This window comes from Scyliorhinus torazame, chromosome 10 (assembly GCF_047496885.1).
Source record: "Scyliorhinus torazame isolate Kashiwa2021f chromosome 10, sScyTor2.1, whole genome shotgun sequence".
Taxonomy (NCBI): Eukaryota; Metazoa; Chordata; class Chondrichthyes; order Carcharhiniformes; family Scyliorhinidae; genus Scyliorhinus; species Scyliorhinus torazame.
The window spans coordinates 218980175-218995784 of record NC_092716.1 but is presented as its reverse complement, the minus strand read 5'-3'; the positions used below and the strand labels follow the sequence as shown (position 1 = coordinate 218995784).

The 15610-nt window shown below is 49.4% G+C and overlaps 1 protein-coding gene across 2 annotated transcripts in view; it reads left to right on the top strand.

The window, feature by feature from the left end:
- The window catches only part of LOC140384582 (ethanolamine kinase 1-like), a 605708-nt gene that overhangs the window by 116474 nt on the left and 473624 nt on the right, over nucleotides 1-15610 (top strand). For both annotated transcript variants that reach the window (XM_072466412.1, XM_072466413.1), the window contains exon 2: nucleotides 6140-6399. In XM_072466412.1, coding sequence (XP_072322513.1) covers nucleotides 6140-6399 — 260 coding nt within the window. The remainder of the gene's footprint in view (nucleotides 1-6139; nucleotides 6400-15610) is intronic.

Here is a 15610-nt window from a genome sequence, read left to right as displayed (position 1 = left end):
GCTGGTGGTGGGATTCTCTACTCCCGCCGCTTATCAATGGGATTTCCCATTGGAGCCACCCCACATCGCTTGGAAACCCGCACGGACAGTGGTGCACTGCTGGCGGGAAAAGAGAATCCCTAGGGCCGGAGAATTGCGGCCCCACTCAGCATCTGCCCTGCCAAGGCCCCTCAGCACCTTATACATTTCCAGAAGATCGCCTCATTTTTTTCTAAACTCCAGCAAGCATAGGCACAACCTGCTCAACCTTTCCTCACAAAGCACAAACCTTCATCTCAAGAATCAGCTCAGTGAATCCTTCTCTGAACTTCTTCCAATGCAAGTATAATCCGCCTGAATGAAGGAAAATAAAACTTTCCACAGTACTGTAGGGGAGGGCTTACCAATGCCCTGCATTGTTGTAGCAAGACTTTTCTACTTTTATACTCCACCCCCTTGCAATGTTTCATTTGTTTTTGTAATTACTTGCTGTATCTGCAAACTAACTTTTTGAGATTCATGGACAAGGACACAATCCTTCTGTACTGTAGCATTCTGCAATGTTGTAGACTCTTAACTGCCCCCTCAATTGGGGATGGTCAATAAATGCCTGCCCAGCCTGCAATGCCCACATCCCATGAACGAAAGAAAAAGTCTGCAGTCTCCATTTAAATCATATTCCATTTTTCTGCTCTTCTCGCATTTTCCCACATTATATTCCATCTGCTAAATGTTTGTCCATTGATTTAACCTATCTATATCCTTGTACAGGCTCTTTGTATCTTCCTCGCAACTTACTTTCTTACCTATTGTATTGTCAGCAAATTTAGCGACAATAGATTTGGTCCCTTCATCTAAGTCATTAATAAAGATCATAAATATGTGAGGCCCCAGCACTAATCTCTGTGACATTCCACTATTTACATTTTGTCAACACGAAAAGAGCCCATTTATCCCAACTTTGTTTTGTTTAGCTAGCCAATGCTCTTTTTATGTGATCATATTACCCATGTTACCATTATCTTTTATCTTGTCTAATAACCTTTTAGGAGACACCTTATTGAATATCTTTTAAAAATCTAAATGTACTACATCTACTGGTTCCCCTTTATCCACCCTCCTTTTACATCCTCAAAGAACATTCATAAATTTGTCACACATGGACCAGGATTCTCCCCTACCTGACGGGGCGGGGGGTCCCGGCAGGATGGAGTGACAGGAACCACTCCGGCATCGGGCCGCCCCAAAGGTGCGGATTTCTCCGCATCTTTAGGGGCCAAGTCCTCACCTTGAGGGGCTAGGCCCTCACCGGAGTGGTTGGCGCGCCGCCGGCCGGTGGGAAAAGCCTTTGGCGCCACGCCAGCCGGGGCCAAAAGGACTTCGCTGGCCGGCGGAAGTTTGCGCATGCGCGGGAGCGTCAGCGGCTGCTGACGTCATCCCCGCGCATGCGCAGGGGGGGTGTGTCTCTTCCGCGTCGGCCATGGTGAAGGCTGTGGCCGAGGCGGAGGGGAAAGAGTGCCCCCATGTCACAGGCCTGCCCGCGGATCGTTGGGCCCCGATTGCGGGCCAGCCACCGTGGGGGCACCCCCCAGGGCCAGATCGCCCCGCGCCCTCCCCAGGACCCCGGAGCCCGCCCGCGCCACCTAGTCCCACCGGTAAGAGAGGTGGTTTGATTCTCGCCAGCGGGACAGGCATTCCAGCAGCGGGACTTTGGCCTCGCGGGCCAGAGAATCGCCGGGGGGGGGCCCGCCAACCGCCGCGATTCCCGCCCCCGCCGAATATCCGGTGCCGGAGAATTCGGCAACCGGCGGGGACGGGATTCACGCCAGCCCCCGGTAATTCTCCAACCCGGCCGGGGGGTGGGGGGGGGGGGGGGGGGGGGGGGGGGGGGGCGGGCGGAGGGCAGAGAATCCCGCCCATGATTTCTCTTTCATAAAATCATGTTAACTTTGCTTGATTGCACTGTGGTTTTCTAATGTCCAGCTACTGCTTCCTTAATAATGCATTCTAGAATTTTCCCAATGACAGATGTTAAATTAATTGGTCTACAGTTCTTTGCTTTCTATCTCCCTCGTTTTCTGAATAGCGGTATTACATTTGCAGTTTTCAAATTCGCTGGGTTATATGAACATACGAATTAGGAGATGCAGTAGGTTATTTTCAGTATCTGGGGACTTTTGGAAGATTACAGCTAATGCATCGTCTATCTCTGCAGCCATTTCTTTTCAGGTCCTAGGATGCACAGCATCAGGTTCAAGAGATTTGATAGCCTTTGATCCCCTTTTGTTTTGCTCGTACGTTTCCTCCAGCGATAGTAATTGTTTTGAGTTCCTCTCTCCCTTTTCCCTTTGATTGTCTACTTTTACTTTGGGTGCTTTTTGTGTGTCCTACTGTGAAGATAGATATAAAATACTCGAGCGATGTTACAGAGGTAGGAATAGGGGATTTTAGCATAAATATGAGTTCAGAAGCTCATCTCAGAATCAAATGTGACACCGATGTTACAAACAAACCTGTTGCCAGGGAGAGGGAGGGAGTCAATAGCGAGCGAACCAAGTTCGGAACAGGGACTGAAAACAATGGCTTCAGTCTTTTCAATAATAATAGGAAGAAATTTCTGCTCATCCAGTACTGGATGTCAGATAAGCAGACTGATAATGTAGCAACAGTGGAGAAATCAAAAGAAATGATGGTAGAGCTGTTTGCTGGCCAATGCACAAATACGTGGGAAAACTAATGGCATGCCTTCAGATCATGTGCATGAGGGACAGCATGTTGATGAGAAATAAGAGAAGGCCAAAGATAGATCCAGAGGTAATGGTGTGACAGCAGGAAGAGAAACCATTGAATGTGAGACTCTGGCTATGATGAGATAGATCAGAATGGAACCAAGTGAGAGCAGTCCAACCCAGCTGGATGACAGTGGAGAGGATTTGGAGGAGGATAGTGCAGTGAACCGTGCAGACAGCTTGAGAAGGATGAGGCAGGGAAGTTTACTTTTGTCACAATCACAATGACATTGGTGGTAGCGGTTTCGGTACTGCAGCAGGGGCAGGTTGGTGGCATTCAACCGTGGAGTTCTAGGAAAGGTGGGAGTGGAGTTTGGAGGTGACAACACGTTCATGGATTTGGAGAGGAAAGGGAGGTTAGAAATGGGATGATAGTTTGTGAGGACAATGGGAGCCAAGGGTTAGCTTTTTGACAGGAGTTTTAAAGGAGAAAGGCTTTGCACCTGAGGAGAGAGAGCCATTTATAATATCATTAACCTGGGGCCAGAAGGGGAAGTTGAGTGATTAGCAGTTTACTTGCAATAGGATCAAGGGAGCTGGAGATGGGTCTCAGAGATGAGGCATGCTGAGAGAGGCCATGAGGGGAGGTAGGAGAGAAACTAGATGCAAGCTCAGGGATAGGGCAGAGAGGGGAGATTAAAATGTGTTTGGCCAGGTAGCCTCGCAGAAGGTAAGGCAGTGGCAGATGCAGCTGAATGGATTGTATCTTAGCGAAAAAGACGTCCACTAACTCTTTGCACCTATTTTCAGAGCTGGGGATGGAGGAGGCTGGGAAAGATGGTTTAAGCATATGGTTTGTAGTAAAGAGTCGGGGCTCTTGGTTACATTCCAGGGTGAACCTGGAATAATGGGTCATTTTAGCAGATGATAGTAGAACTCGATAGCGTATAATGTGGTCCAGCCAGATCTGGTGGTGTAAACCTTGTCTATGAAATACTTTCACGTCTGTGTCTCTGATACTCAAGGGAGTAAAAATGAGGGCCCATGGCATGGGCTCCGTGACCTTGGATAGGACCCCTTGGTCCTGGAGATCCTGCAGCTGCTGCTTGAGGCGGCCTTTAAGTGGCGCAGGAACCCTGCGAAGTGCGTGAACGACCGGGATGGCGTCCGGTTTGAGGCGAATTCAGTAGGCGTATGGCAGTGTTCCCATGCCTTCGAATGCCTCCTGGTTGTGGGCGAGGAGCGATTGGAGCTGTGCGTAGAACTCTGCATCCGGGAAGTCAGACGTGCCGTATGGAGAGAGAGAGAGGATTCGTTGCACAAGGTGGAGAGCCTTGCATGCCTGTGCGCCCAGCAGGGAGTCCTTCGATGAGCCAACTATCTCGAACGAGAGTGTGGCCGTGTGTGTGTTGTGTGACACCTGGAGCTGGCAGGATCCCATGGCCGGGATAACGTTCCCGTTGTAGTCGACCATCTTGCACCGGGATGGCTGGATTGGTGGTCTGACCTTCATGGCGTAGAAGGCTGACCATGCTATGAGGTTGGCGGAGGCGCCAGTGTCCAGGCGGAAAGTGATCGGCGATCGGTTGACCGTTAGGCTGGCACTCCATTCATTGCCCGGATTGATGGTGTTGACCCGGTTCGCATCAATGACTGCAACCCGGAAGGCGTCTTGGTCATCTGTGTCGTCGGATTGGATGTCGTGATGTGGAGGCTGAATGGTCCGCACGTTCCTGCGAGGTTGTCGGAGATGTGGAGGATCAACAGGTTGAGCCGCTCGACAGTAGGCAGCGTAGTGGCCCATCTTGCCACAGCGTAGGCATTGTCGGGTTTTTGCAGGACATTTCCCTTTTAAATGTGCAGCTCCACAGTTGCCGCACGTCATGACGTCATGGCGTTCGTTACGCCACTGTGCATGCGCAGTTCGGTCTTGCGTCGGGCGCGCCTGCGCAGCACGTCCCTCAGTGTTGCCGTGGGTTTTGGCGCGCACAAGCGCGGGAGGCCTTAAAAAGCGCGCGAAACAGCCGCCCTCGTCCGGGTCGCGGGCCGGGAGAAACTTGATTGCCTGGACGCATTCGGCCTTGTGGGCAGCCTGGCTTGCTGATTCGATCGCATGGGACCCCCTCCGTGCCGATTCGGTCGCCTGAAATTAGGCACAGCGGCTAGTCGCATTCTCATGCAGGACACAGGCTTCAACTGCAGATACTAAGGTCAGGTCTTTAATTTTTAGAAGCTGCTGGCGTAGGCCACTGGAGGCAACGCCAAAAACGATCTGGTCCCGGATCATGGACTCTGAGGTGGTGTCGTAACCGCAGGACTGCGTGAGTATACGGAGGTGCGTCAGGAAGGACTGAAAGAGCTCATCCTTACCTTGCAGGCGCTGCTGAAAGACATACCTCTCAAAGCTTTCGTTGACCACAACGTTGAAGTGCTCGTCGAGCTTGAGGAGGACCGTGTCATACTTAGCTTTGTTCTCGCCTTCCGCAAACACCAAGGAGTTGTATACATCAATGGCGTGCTGACCTGCGGTAGTGAGGAGCATGGCAATTCATGTTTCGTCCGAGGCGCCCTGTTTTTCATTGGCTTGCATGAAGAGTTCGAAGCGCTGCTTGAAGAGCTTCCAATTTGTGCCCAGGTTCCCAGCGACTTGCAACGGCTGCGGTTTGTTGCGGGTGTCCATGGCTTAGGGTGGCAGATTTGCCGGTAGGTATCGATTCACTCCTGGTATCATGAGGTGTTGGGTGCTCTGAGGTACAGACAAACCAACACGGTTGCGATTGGTACAACGCAGTTTTATTCCATTTAATTATTTATACATCAGACTTGGTACTCAGCACGTTGTGACTGTGTGAGTGTCTTGCTATGAGGTCCTGGCCCTGTGCTGTCTCCAGATGGACTGCCCAGGAAGCGTTGTGTTTCTTGTCTTATACTGTGTCTGCTCTTGTCTGTGATTGGCTGTCATGTTATGTGTGCTAATTGGTCCGTTGGTCTGTCTATCATTATGTATGTGTTATGATGTATGTTTGAATATCATGACAAGGGCTGTACCGGGGAAACTACCAGGAGAGTATTGGTTTTACTGGGGCATTAAAGGTGGAGGTGGGAGTGCAATTGAGCAAATTAATAGCAGCAGAAATGTTGTGGCAAATGGAGGGCCAAAGGCGAGACAGTTGGGGTATCGAAAGTTCAGACATCAGTGAATTGGAGAACATTTTTCTTCCAGTGACGTATAAAGAAGATGGGAGGCTGAGGTCTGGAAGGGGGGTGTTGCTGGTGAGCGATACAAGCAAGTAATCAGAGGTGGCCTTACGTTGCGAGGTCGGTGTCAAGTGGGTCCTTGGCTTTTCTTCTTATTCAAATAATCAAAGGAGGGCAACAAAAGAAATGTTTAAATAAGAAAAACTGACCTCTTCGACTTTTTTTTTCCACAGACTTTCACTGATGGAATCACAAACAAGCTTGTCGGTTGCCATGTGGACGAAGCTATGGAAGATGTTGTACTAGTAAGAATATATGGTCACATGACAGAACTTTTTGTCGACCGCAGCAATGAGGTTGAATGCTTTCAGGTTCTTCACGCTCACCGCTGTGCTCCGGATCTTTACTGTACTTTTCAGAATGGAATATGCTACAAATTCATCAGCGGAACAATCTTAAACATGTGGATGCTCAGGGAGCCTTCCATTTTCAGGTAACAAGCATTACATTCTCATACTGCCTTTCTGCAACTAATGATATTTTACTAAACCCTTGGGCAGGATTCTCCGCCGGCATGATTCTCCGTTTTGCTGGCGCCCGGGGGTTTCCCGACGGCATGGGGCTGCCCCACAATGGGAAACCCCCTTGACCGGCCGGCGTAACGGAGGATCCCGCCGGCGGGTCGGGACGGAAATGTGGCGTGGCGGGGCGGAGAATCCCGCCCCTTATATAATCTTAGACTACAGCAACTACAAAGGTGAAATGGACCTTGTTATCTGTCGATTCTGATTATAATGGGAGCAATGCGCTCCAAAAAAGACTAAGGGTGGCATTCTCCAGGTATCATAGAACATAGAACATAGAACGATACAGCGCAGTACAGGCCCTTCGGCCCACGATGTTGCACCGAAACAAAAGCCATCTAAACTACACTATGCCATTATCATCCATATGCTTATACAATAAACTTTTAAATGCCCTCAATGTTGGTGAGTTCACTACTGTTGCAGGTAGGGCATTCCACGGCCTCACCACTCTTTGCGTAAAGAACCTACTTCTGACCTCTGTCCTATATCTATTACCCCTCAGTTTAAAGCTATGTCCCCTCGTGCCAGCCATTTCCACCCGCGGGAGAAGGCTCTCACTGTCCACCCTATCTAACCCCCTGATCATTTTGTATGCCTCTATTAAGTCTCCTCTTAACCTTCTTCTCTCCAACGAAAACAACCTCAAGTCCATCAGCCTTTCCTCATAAGATTTTCCCTCCATATCAGGCAACATCCTGGTAAATCTCCTCTGCACCCGCTCCAAAGCCTCCACATCCTTCCTATAATGCGGTGACCAGAACTGTACGCAATACTCCAAATGCGGCCGTACCGCATTTGTACAGCTGCAACATGACCTCCTGACTCCGGAACTCAATCCCTCTACCAATAAAGGCCAATACTCCATAGGCCTTCTTCACAACCCTATCAACCTGGGTGGCAACTTTCAGGGATCTATGTACATGGACACCTAGATCCCTCTGCTCATCCACACTTCCAAGAACTTTACCATGAGCCAAATATTCCGCATTCCTGTTATTCCTTCCAAAGTGAATCACCTCACACTTCTCTACATTAAACTCCATTGGCCACCTCTCAGCCCAGCTCTGCAGCTTATCTATGTCCCTCTGTAACCTGCTACATCCTTCCACACTGTCGACAACACCACCGACTTTAGTGTCGTCTGCAAATTTACTCACCCACCCTTCTGCGCCTTCCTCTAGGTCATTGATAAAAATGCGACAACGCAGAATCGCCGAGCAGAAATTTATAGCCAGGTTCCGCACACATGAGTGCGGCCTCAACCGGGACCTGGGATTCATGTCGCATTACATTCATCCCCCACCATCTGGCCTGCAAAATCCTACCAACTGTCCTGGCTTGATACAATTCACACCTCTTTAACCTGAGGTTACCCCATCTCTGGATCTGTAAAGATTCAATCACCTGCAAATGCTCGCATTCCAAGCATTGTCTGGCATCTTTGAATTTGTCTATATATGTGTTTCTGGAACATACCTCTTCATTCACCTGAGGAAGGAGCAGCGCTCAGAAAGCTAGTGACATCGAAACAAACCTGTTGGACTTTAACCTGGTGTTGTAAGACTTCGTACTGTGCTCACCCCAGTCCAACGCCGGCATCTCCATATCATGATAAAAATGAGAAACAGCAACGGCCCCAGAACAGATCCTTGTGGTACACCACTTGTAACTGAACTCCATTCTGAACATTTCCCATCAACCACCACCCTCTGTCTTCTTTCAGCAAGCCAATTTCTGATCCACATCTCTAAATCACCCTCAATCCCCAGCCTCCGTATTTTCTGCAATAGCCTACCGTGGGGAACCATATCAAACGCTTTACTGAAATCCATATCATAGAATCATAGAAGTTTACAGCATGGAAACAGGCCCTTCGGCCCAACCAGTCCATGCCGCCCAGTTTTTACCATTAAGCTAGTCCCAGTTGCCCACACTTGGCCCATAACCCTCTATACCCATCTTACCCGTGTAACTATCTAAATGCTTTTTAAAAGACACAATTGTACCCGCCTCTACTACTACCTCTGGCAGCCCATTCCAGACACTCATATACACCACATCAACTGCTCTACCCTCGTCTACCTGTTCAGTCACCTTCTCAAAGAACTCAATAAGGTTTGTGAGGCATGACTACCCTTCACAAAGCCATGCTGACTATCCCTGATCATATTATTCCTATCTAGATGATTATAAATCTTGTCTCTTATAATCCCCTCCAAGACTTTACCCACTACAGACGTGAGGCTCACCGGTCTATAGTTGCCGGGGTTGTCTCTGCTCCCCTTTTTGAACAAAGGGACCACATTTGCTATCCTCCAGTCTTCTGGCACTATTCCTGGAGCCAATGATGACATAAAAATCAAAGCCAAAGGTCCAGCAATCTCGTCCCTGGCCTCCCAGAGAATCCTAGGATAAATCCCATCAAGCCCCGGGGACTTATCTATTTTCAGCCTGTCCAGAATTGCCAACACCTCTTCCCTACGTACCTCAATGCCATCTATTCTAATAGCCTGGGTCTCAGCATTCTCCTCCACAACATTACCTTTTTCCTGAGTGAATACTGACAAAAAATATTCATTTAGTATCTCGCCTATCTCTTCAGACTCCACACACAACTTCCCATCCCTGTCCTTGACTGGTCTTACTCTTACCCTAGTCATTCACTTATTCCTGACATACCTATAGAAAGCTTTTGGGCTTTCCTTGATCCCACCTGCCAAATACTTCTCATGTCCCCTCCTTGCTCATCTTAGCACTCTCTTTAGATCCTTCCTCGCTACCTTGTAACTATCCATCGCCCCAACTGAAACTTCACACCTCATCTTCACATAGGCCCCCTTCTTCCTCTTAACAAGAGATTCCACTTCTTTGGTAAACCACGGTTCCCTCGCTCTACGCCTTCCTCCCTGCCTGACCGGTACGTACTTATCAAGAACACGCAGTAGCTGATCCTTGAACAAGCTCCACTTATCCAGTGTGCCCAACATTTGCAGCCTACTTCTCCAACCTATCCCCCCCAAGTCACGTCTAATGGCATCATAATTGCCCTTCCCCCAGCTATAACTCTTGCCCTGCGGTGTATACTTATCCCTTTCCATCATTAACGTAAACGTCACCGAATTGTGGTCACTGTCCCCAAAGTGCTCTCCTACCTCCAAATCCAACACCTGGCCTGGTTCATTACCCAAAACCAAATCCAACGTGGCCTCGCCTCTTGTTAGCCTGTCAACATATTGTGTCAGGAAACCCTCCTGCACACACTGTACAAAATACGACCCTCGTCCTGCCACTGCAGCCAGCGGGAACGGAGAATTTGGCGCTCAGCCAAACCTTTCACTGGAGCGGAACCGGAGAATCCCAGCCATGGGCCATGTTGGAGAATTCTCCTGTCCCGCCGGCAGCGCACCCCACCTATGGATTTCTCGGAGGCTTGGGGTGGTTTCAATGGCAATTCTCATTGACAGTGGAGGGAGCAGAGAAACCCACCACCAGTGAATGGAGCGCTACCTCCCGCCATCGGGCAACGTGTGGCTGGGAGACTGGAATGGGGGCTTAAAGGCGCTGGCAGCTGCGGCTCCTCAGAGATAAAACGGGCATCCTGATCTCAAAGGTAAGTTGAAGGTCCCCCTCCCCCAACACAGATATCTGCGCCCCCCCCCCCCCCCCCCCCGCCATATGGGCAACAGCCCGACCCTTAACCCTGGAGGGGCAACCTCTCCTCATTGCTAAATGTCCCTGTCAACCATCCCCCCCACCTCCCCTCACACATACACACCATGCAGGCATGAGGATGACCCGGCACCGACATCAGGCCACCACCAAGTGAGTGATACCCTGCTGTGAGGTCACCGAGGGCCCCACCATTTGGATCCCCCTTAAAGACGCACCCCCTTTCAGCTTCCCTTTCTTGTGCGCCCTTCAGCCCCTCCTTCATGCTCCCCCCTCAAGTCCTCCCTTCAATTCCCCGCCCCTTTAATGGCCGTGACCTCTTTCAGGCCTCCACCCCTTGGCAGTGCCTCTCTTCAGTGCCCTTGGCACCCTGGCAAGGCCAAGTTGGCACTGCCCAGATGCCATGGGCAGTACCCGGTTGCCAGGGGACAGTGTCCCCGACCACCTGACGGCTCCAAATGCCTCCGAGCCCCCTAGCATGGCCATCACATCCAGTTTCCGTTTTTGGAACCCAGAACTGATTGGCACCAGCCTCACGCTGCGCCTGCGGGGAGTGAATCCCCGAAGTATGGAGTCTCCAGCTTCGAATGAGCTGAGCATATTTAAATAACTTCAAAGACTTTGGCAAGAGCGTGAACCAGATCACCTTGGTTTGCCGCAGGTCGGGAGCATCACGCTCTGTTCAGCGCCCGACGCAAACCCCGTTTCAGGGCTGTCCCGCTATTCTCTGGGTTTCCTTACAGTTTTTGGGCTTCCAGATATAGCCAATCAGAAGCCAGCCAGGGAGAGTTTCATGGTCAGTAGTTGAGGGTAAATGTGGCCAAGAGAGGAGAAAGTGGGTCACCTGTACGAGATGAGCTTGGAAAGAATTCATGGAACATGCTTGATAGAAGGAGGTAAAAAGAGAGGGAGAGAAGGGGTGAAGTGAAACAGAGAGAAAGTGAGTGAAGGATGTAGAAGAGAGGAAAGAAAGTGATGGTGGTGGGGAAAGAGAGAGAGATGTGTATTTAAGGTTAGTGTGGAAGGATATTTGGGGGATATTTAACTTAATGGGCAAAGGTGAGAGCAAACTCAGCAGAGGCGCTTTGTTTGATAGCCTCTTTATTAATCAGGCCATTTGGCCAAACCATTCCATGCAAGCATATTGGGCGGGATTCTCTGACCCCGGGCCGGGTCGGAGAATCGCCGGGCTTGGCGTGATTCACGCGATGCTGCCCCGACGCTGGTCCGCCGATTCTCCGGTCACCGCGATGCCGATAGAGTGGTCCTCCGGTGATTCTTCGCGTGGGATGGGCCAAGTGGCCGCCGAGATAGGCCGAGTCCTGCCGGCGGCGTTCACATGTGGTCTTACCCGGCGGGACCTCGGCGTCCATCCTGCGGGGCGTGGCCTGATTGGGGGGAGGGGGCCCAACACTGGGGGGGGGGGTGGCCTCCACCATGGCCTGGCCTGTGATCGGGGCCGACTAATCGACGGGCTGGCTTCTCCTGGTGGGGGCCTCGTTTACCCCTGTAGCTCGACGCCATGTTACGTCAGCGCTGGCGCGGAGAAGGAAGCTAGCGCGCATGCGTGAGTTCGCGCCGGTCGCAGCGCGCCTGCGCAGACCCGCAGCGCCCATTTGATGGCAGTATCGGCAGCTGGAGCTGCGTGAGTCGCTCCAGTGCTGTGCTGGCCCCCTGTAGGTCTCAGGATCGCTGCTCCTGGGGGCCTGTTGACACCGTTGTAAAACGCGACGGCGTTTATGACAGCGTTATCACTTAACCTCGGGATCAGAGAATCCTGCCCAAAGTTCTAATCATGTTGACCCTCCCGGCTCCATAGAACCATAGAATTCTTACAGTGCAGAAGGAGGCCATTCAGCTCATCTCGACTGCACCGACCCTCTGAAAGAGCACCCTACCTAAGCCCACTCCACTGCCCTATCCCTGTGACCCCACCTAACCTGCACATCTTTGGACTGTGGGAGGAAACCAGTGCACCCGGATGAAACCCATCCAGACATGGGGATAACGTGCAAACTCCACACAGTCACCCAAGGCCGGAACTGAACCTTTGTTGTCCCATATGTTTTCAATCTCTCCTTTATCCACCTATTCCATCTGATGCTGAATCACTCTGCCTCAACCTCTTACACTGGAAATAAATTATGAAGTCTCACAACTATGTGTGTGAAGAAGTTTCTCTTATCCTGTGTTTCAAATCTATTCAATTTAATCTTGTATCAATCGCCCTTCGTTCTCAACTTCATCTATCAAACCTGTCCCATTCTTTTATAATTTAACACTTTACACTTGGAAGTGAGAAATTTACCTAGTGGAACAGATACTCTACAATTTAGAAGTATGTACATGTTTATTGTTATCAGTAGAGTACCATACATTGTTTTCTACAGAAAGCGTTTGTGCAAATTAAATATTCTAGTGTTTGATATTTGTCATTATCTACTTGCAAGTTCTGACATTTTATCTGCTGCTTGGATACCTGATTTTAAAAAACATCAATTTTTATAATGAAACCAAAAGCTTACTACCTCCTTTTATGAATTCCCCACTGTCAGGTTACATTTACCTTTTCACAGGCTTGAATGTGGCCACGTTCCAAGAAATATAATATAGCACTGTGGCTGTAGAATTAAAAAATATAGATGGTGTCATGGAATATTTTATTGCTTCTGTGGGTATTATTTTAAAATATAATTTGTGTCATTTGAACTTCCATTTCAATATTACAGTAGGAATGACAATGCATTCTCAAAAAAAAAAAAGTTTCTAAAATGGTGTGGATTATAAAAGTACAACAGAACACGGCTTTAGTCACCGGGTGGGGAAATTGGGTTGACCTTTAAATTATTTCGCTGACCTGGTTTAAAAGTACATCTTTTTTTGTGAGCAAGCTAACTTCCGGGGAGAGAAAAGAGCAGTTGTTCTTTTTTTTGTCCTCCATGCCAAAAAGCGTATGTATTGTACTCTTGGTGTTGAATTTTGATTCTTCAGTCCGTCCACTGTGCTGTATATTGGAAACTATGACCGGATGTTGGGTCACTTTATGACTGTACCAGAGTTTCTACTCAATTGGATTCCTTTGGTTTACCACTGAGAATGGAATAAAATTTATGATAAACAACAATAATGGTGTTTTGAAAACTGCAAATTGTCATCCCCGTGGTAAATTGCACTCTCCCTTTTACACATATGTTTGGCAATAAATGATCAAACCACTGCGCAGATTGCCACATCTTGCTACAGTTTTACATGGAAGCCCTTGCCAACAAAAGATTGTGTGCCAACTTTCCACAAATCCTGAATCGTAGACTTAAGAAAACAAGTTAACATGCAGAGGTCTGAAACACAGTCACAAATTGATTTGGAATTTCGGTGGTTCTGGAACGCACGGTGTCATCGGAACGGTCTTTCCCGATTTATATTCTGGTTCAAAATGGAAAGGAAGGAAACACAAATGACTTCCAGTTCATACGTTTCTCCGTTTTTTTGGAAAGAAGTCAGACCCCACTGCGTTTGTCAATCAGACTAACCTTTGCTCCCAGTTTCACATCGGTGCCCCCATGTCTTTCCGGTGAGCAACTGGCCAATCAGCATGCACCTGCACTGATGGTCACATTCACATTTCTCAAGCAGCTAATGAGCCACTCAGTAAATGGAAAAGACAAGAAGGAGCAAATCCAGCTGTGTTTAGGTGAGGATCTCTCAGCGTTTTGTCAACAGCTGAATAACGTGTTGGCAAACCTAAGTTATCACATCCCTGAGCGCAGGTTATTCTCTCTCACCCCCCCCCCCCCCCCCCCCCCCCCCCGCCTTTTCTACTTTTGTTAATTCCCCCTTCAGCAGCGAGGACAATGATGAACCATTTGGTTCTGGTGACAACCCGGCATTGTCAGGTGTTACCCAGGAAGGGCCAGGTTTATCGAATTTGATTTCAAAACCTGCCACGCTGGGATTTGAATTCATGACTCCCGGGTTGCTTGTCCAATACCGTAGCCAGTCGGTTACTGGACCCGGATTGGAATTGAGTTATGTTTCAGTACAGTGTTTCAATGTGAATTGAATTGACACTAGTCCCAGTAGAGTAGGCAGCTCAGGCCACTTACAGGGGCAACTGATTTTCCTGAATCTGTGACATTGAATCCAAGAAGAGATAGATCAAAGCACAACAAAATATGAACAATAACAATCAAACCTACTTCATGTCACCTTGTGTGCACTGTGGCCCCCATCTCTTTTTTTTTCCTTTCATGTGATGTGGTCAACACTGGCTAGGCCAGAATATATTGCTCAAACCTAACTGCCCTTGACGAAGGTCGAGGCGGGTTGCCTCACATCCTTTAAAAGTACCTGGATGAGCACTTGGCACGTCATAACATTCAAGGCTATGGGCCAAGTGCTGGCAAATGGAATTCATAATAATAGTAATAATCATTATTGTCACAAGTAGGCTTTCATTAACACTGCAATTAGGTAGGCAGGTCAGGTGTTTTTCATGCGTAGATGCAGACCCGATGGGCAGAAGTGCCTCTTCTGCACAGTTTCATTCTGTGATTCAGTGAGTTTGTGGTCAGCCACCTACTGTAATCGCTGCAATCTATTTGGTATATACCCACAGTGTTATTAGGAAGGCAGTTCCAGGATTTTGACCCTGTGATACTGAAGCTGCAGTGATCTAGTTACAGGATGGTGTGTGGCTTGGAGGGGAGTGTGCGGCTGGTCCTGTTCCCATGCCTTTGCCGCCCTTGTCCGTCGAGGTGGTAAGGGTTGCAGATTTAGGAGGTGATGTTGAAGGCGTCTTGGTGAGCGGCTGCAGTGCATCTTGTATATGGTACACATTGCTGCCACTGTGCTTCAACGGTGGCAGGAATGGATGCTTAAAGTGGTGGACAGGGCACAAATCAAGTGGGCCCCTTTGTGATAGATGTTGCCAAGCTCCCGAATGTTGTTGGAGCTGAACCCATCCAGGCAAGTGGAGACTATTCCATCACACTCCAGACAAGAGCCTTGTAGATGGTGGGCAGGCTTTGGGGAGGCAAGCCGTGAGTTATTCATCTCAGAATTCCTAGCTTTGTCCAGATTCTATCAGTTGGTCTCTGAGGGAGTTAGGCTGGAGTCCATTCACGTGCTGCTTTCCAAAGAAACTGCAGATCTGCCCCTGCGTCAATGCATTCCAGAACACACGTACAGTAAACGCCATTGGCCTATCATTAGTGGGCCTGACCCGGTATTCTCCGGGACCTCCGTGGTGCCGTGGCTGCTGAGGGAGAGAGAGGGGGTACAAAAACTGCCCAACATGGTCATAGTTTGCTGACAGCTGTACCTGGGCCGAGGGGAGTAGCGGGGAGTGTGAACTTAGGGCCACAGGTCGTATGGGTGACCCGCCTGGGCACCCCCCTAGGTGGCCACTTTCCCCAGCCGGCCCATCAGTGGGATGGGCACGCTCCAGTG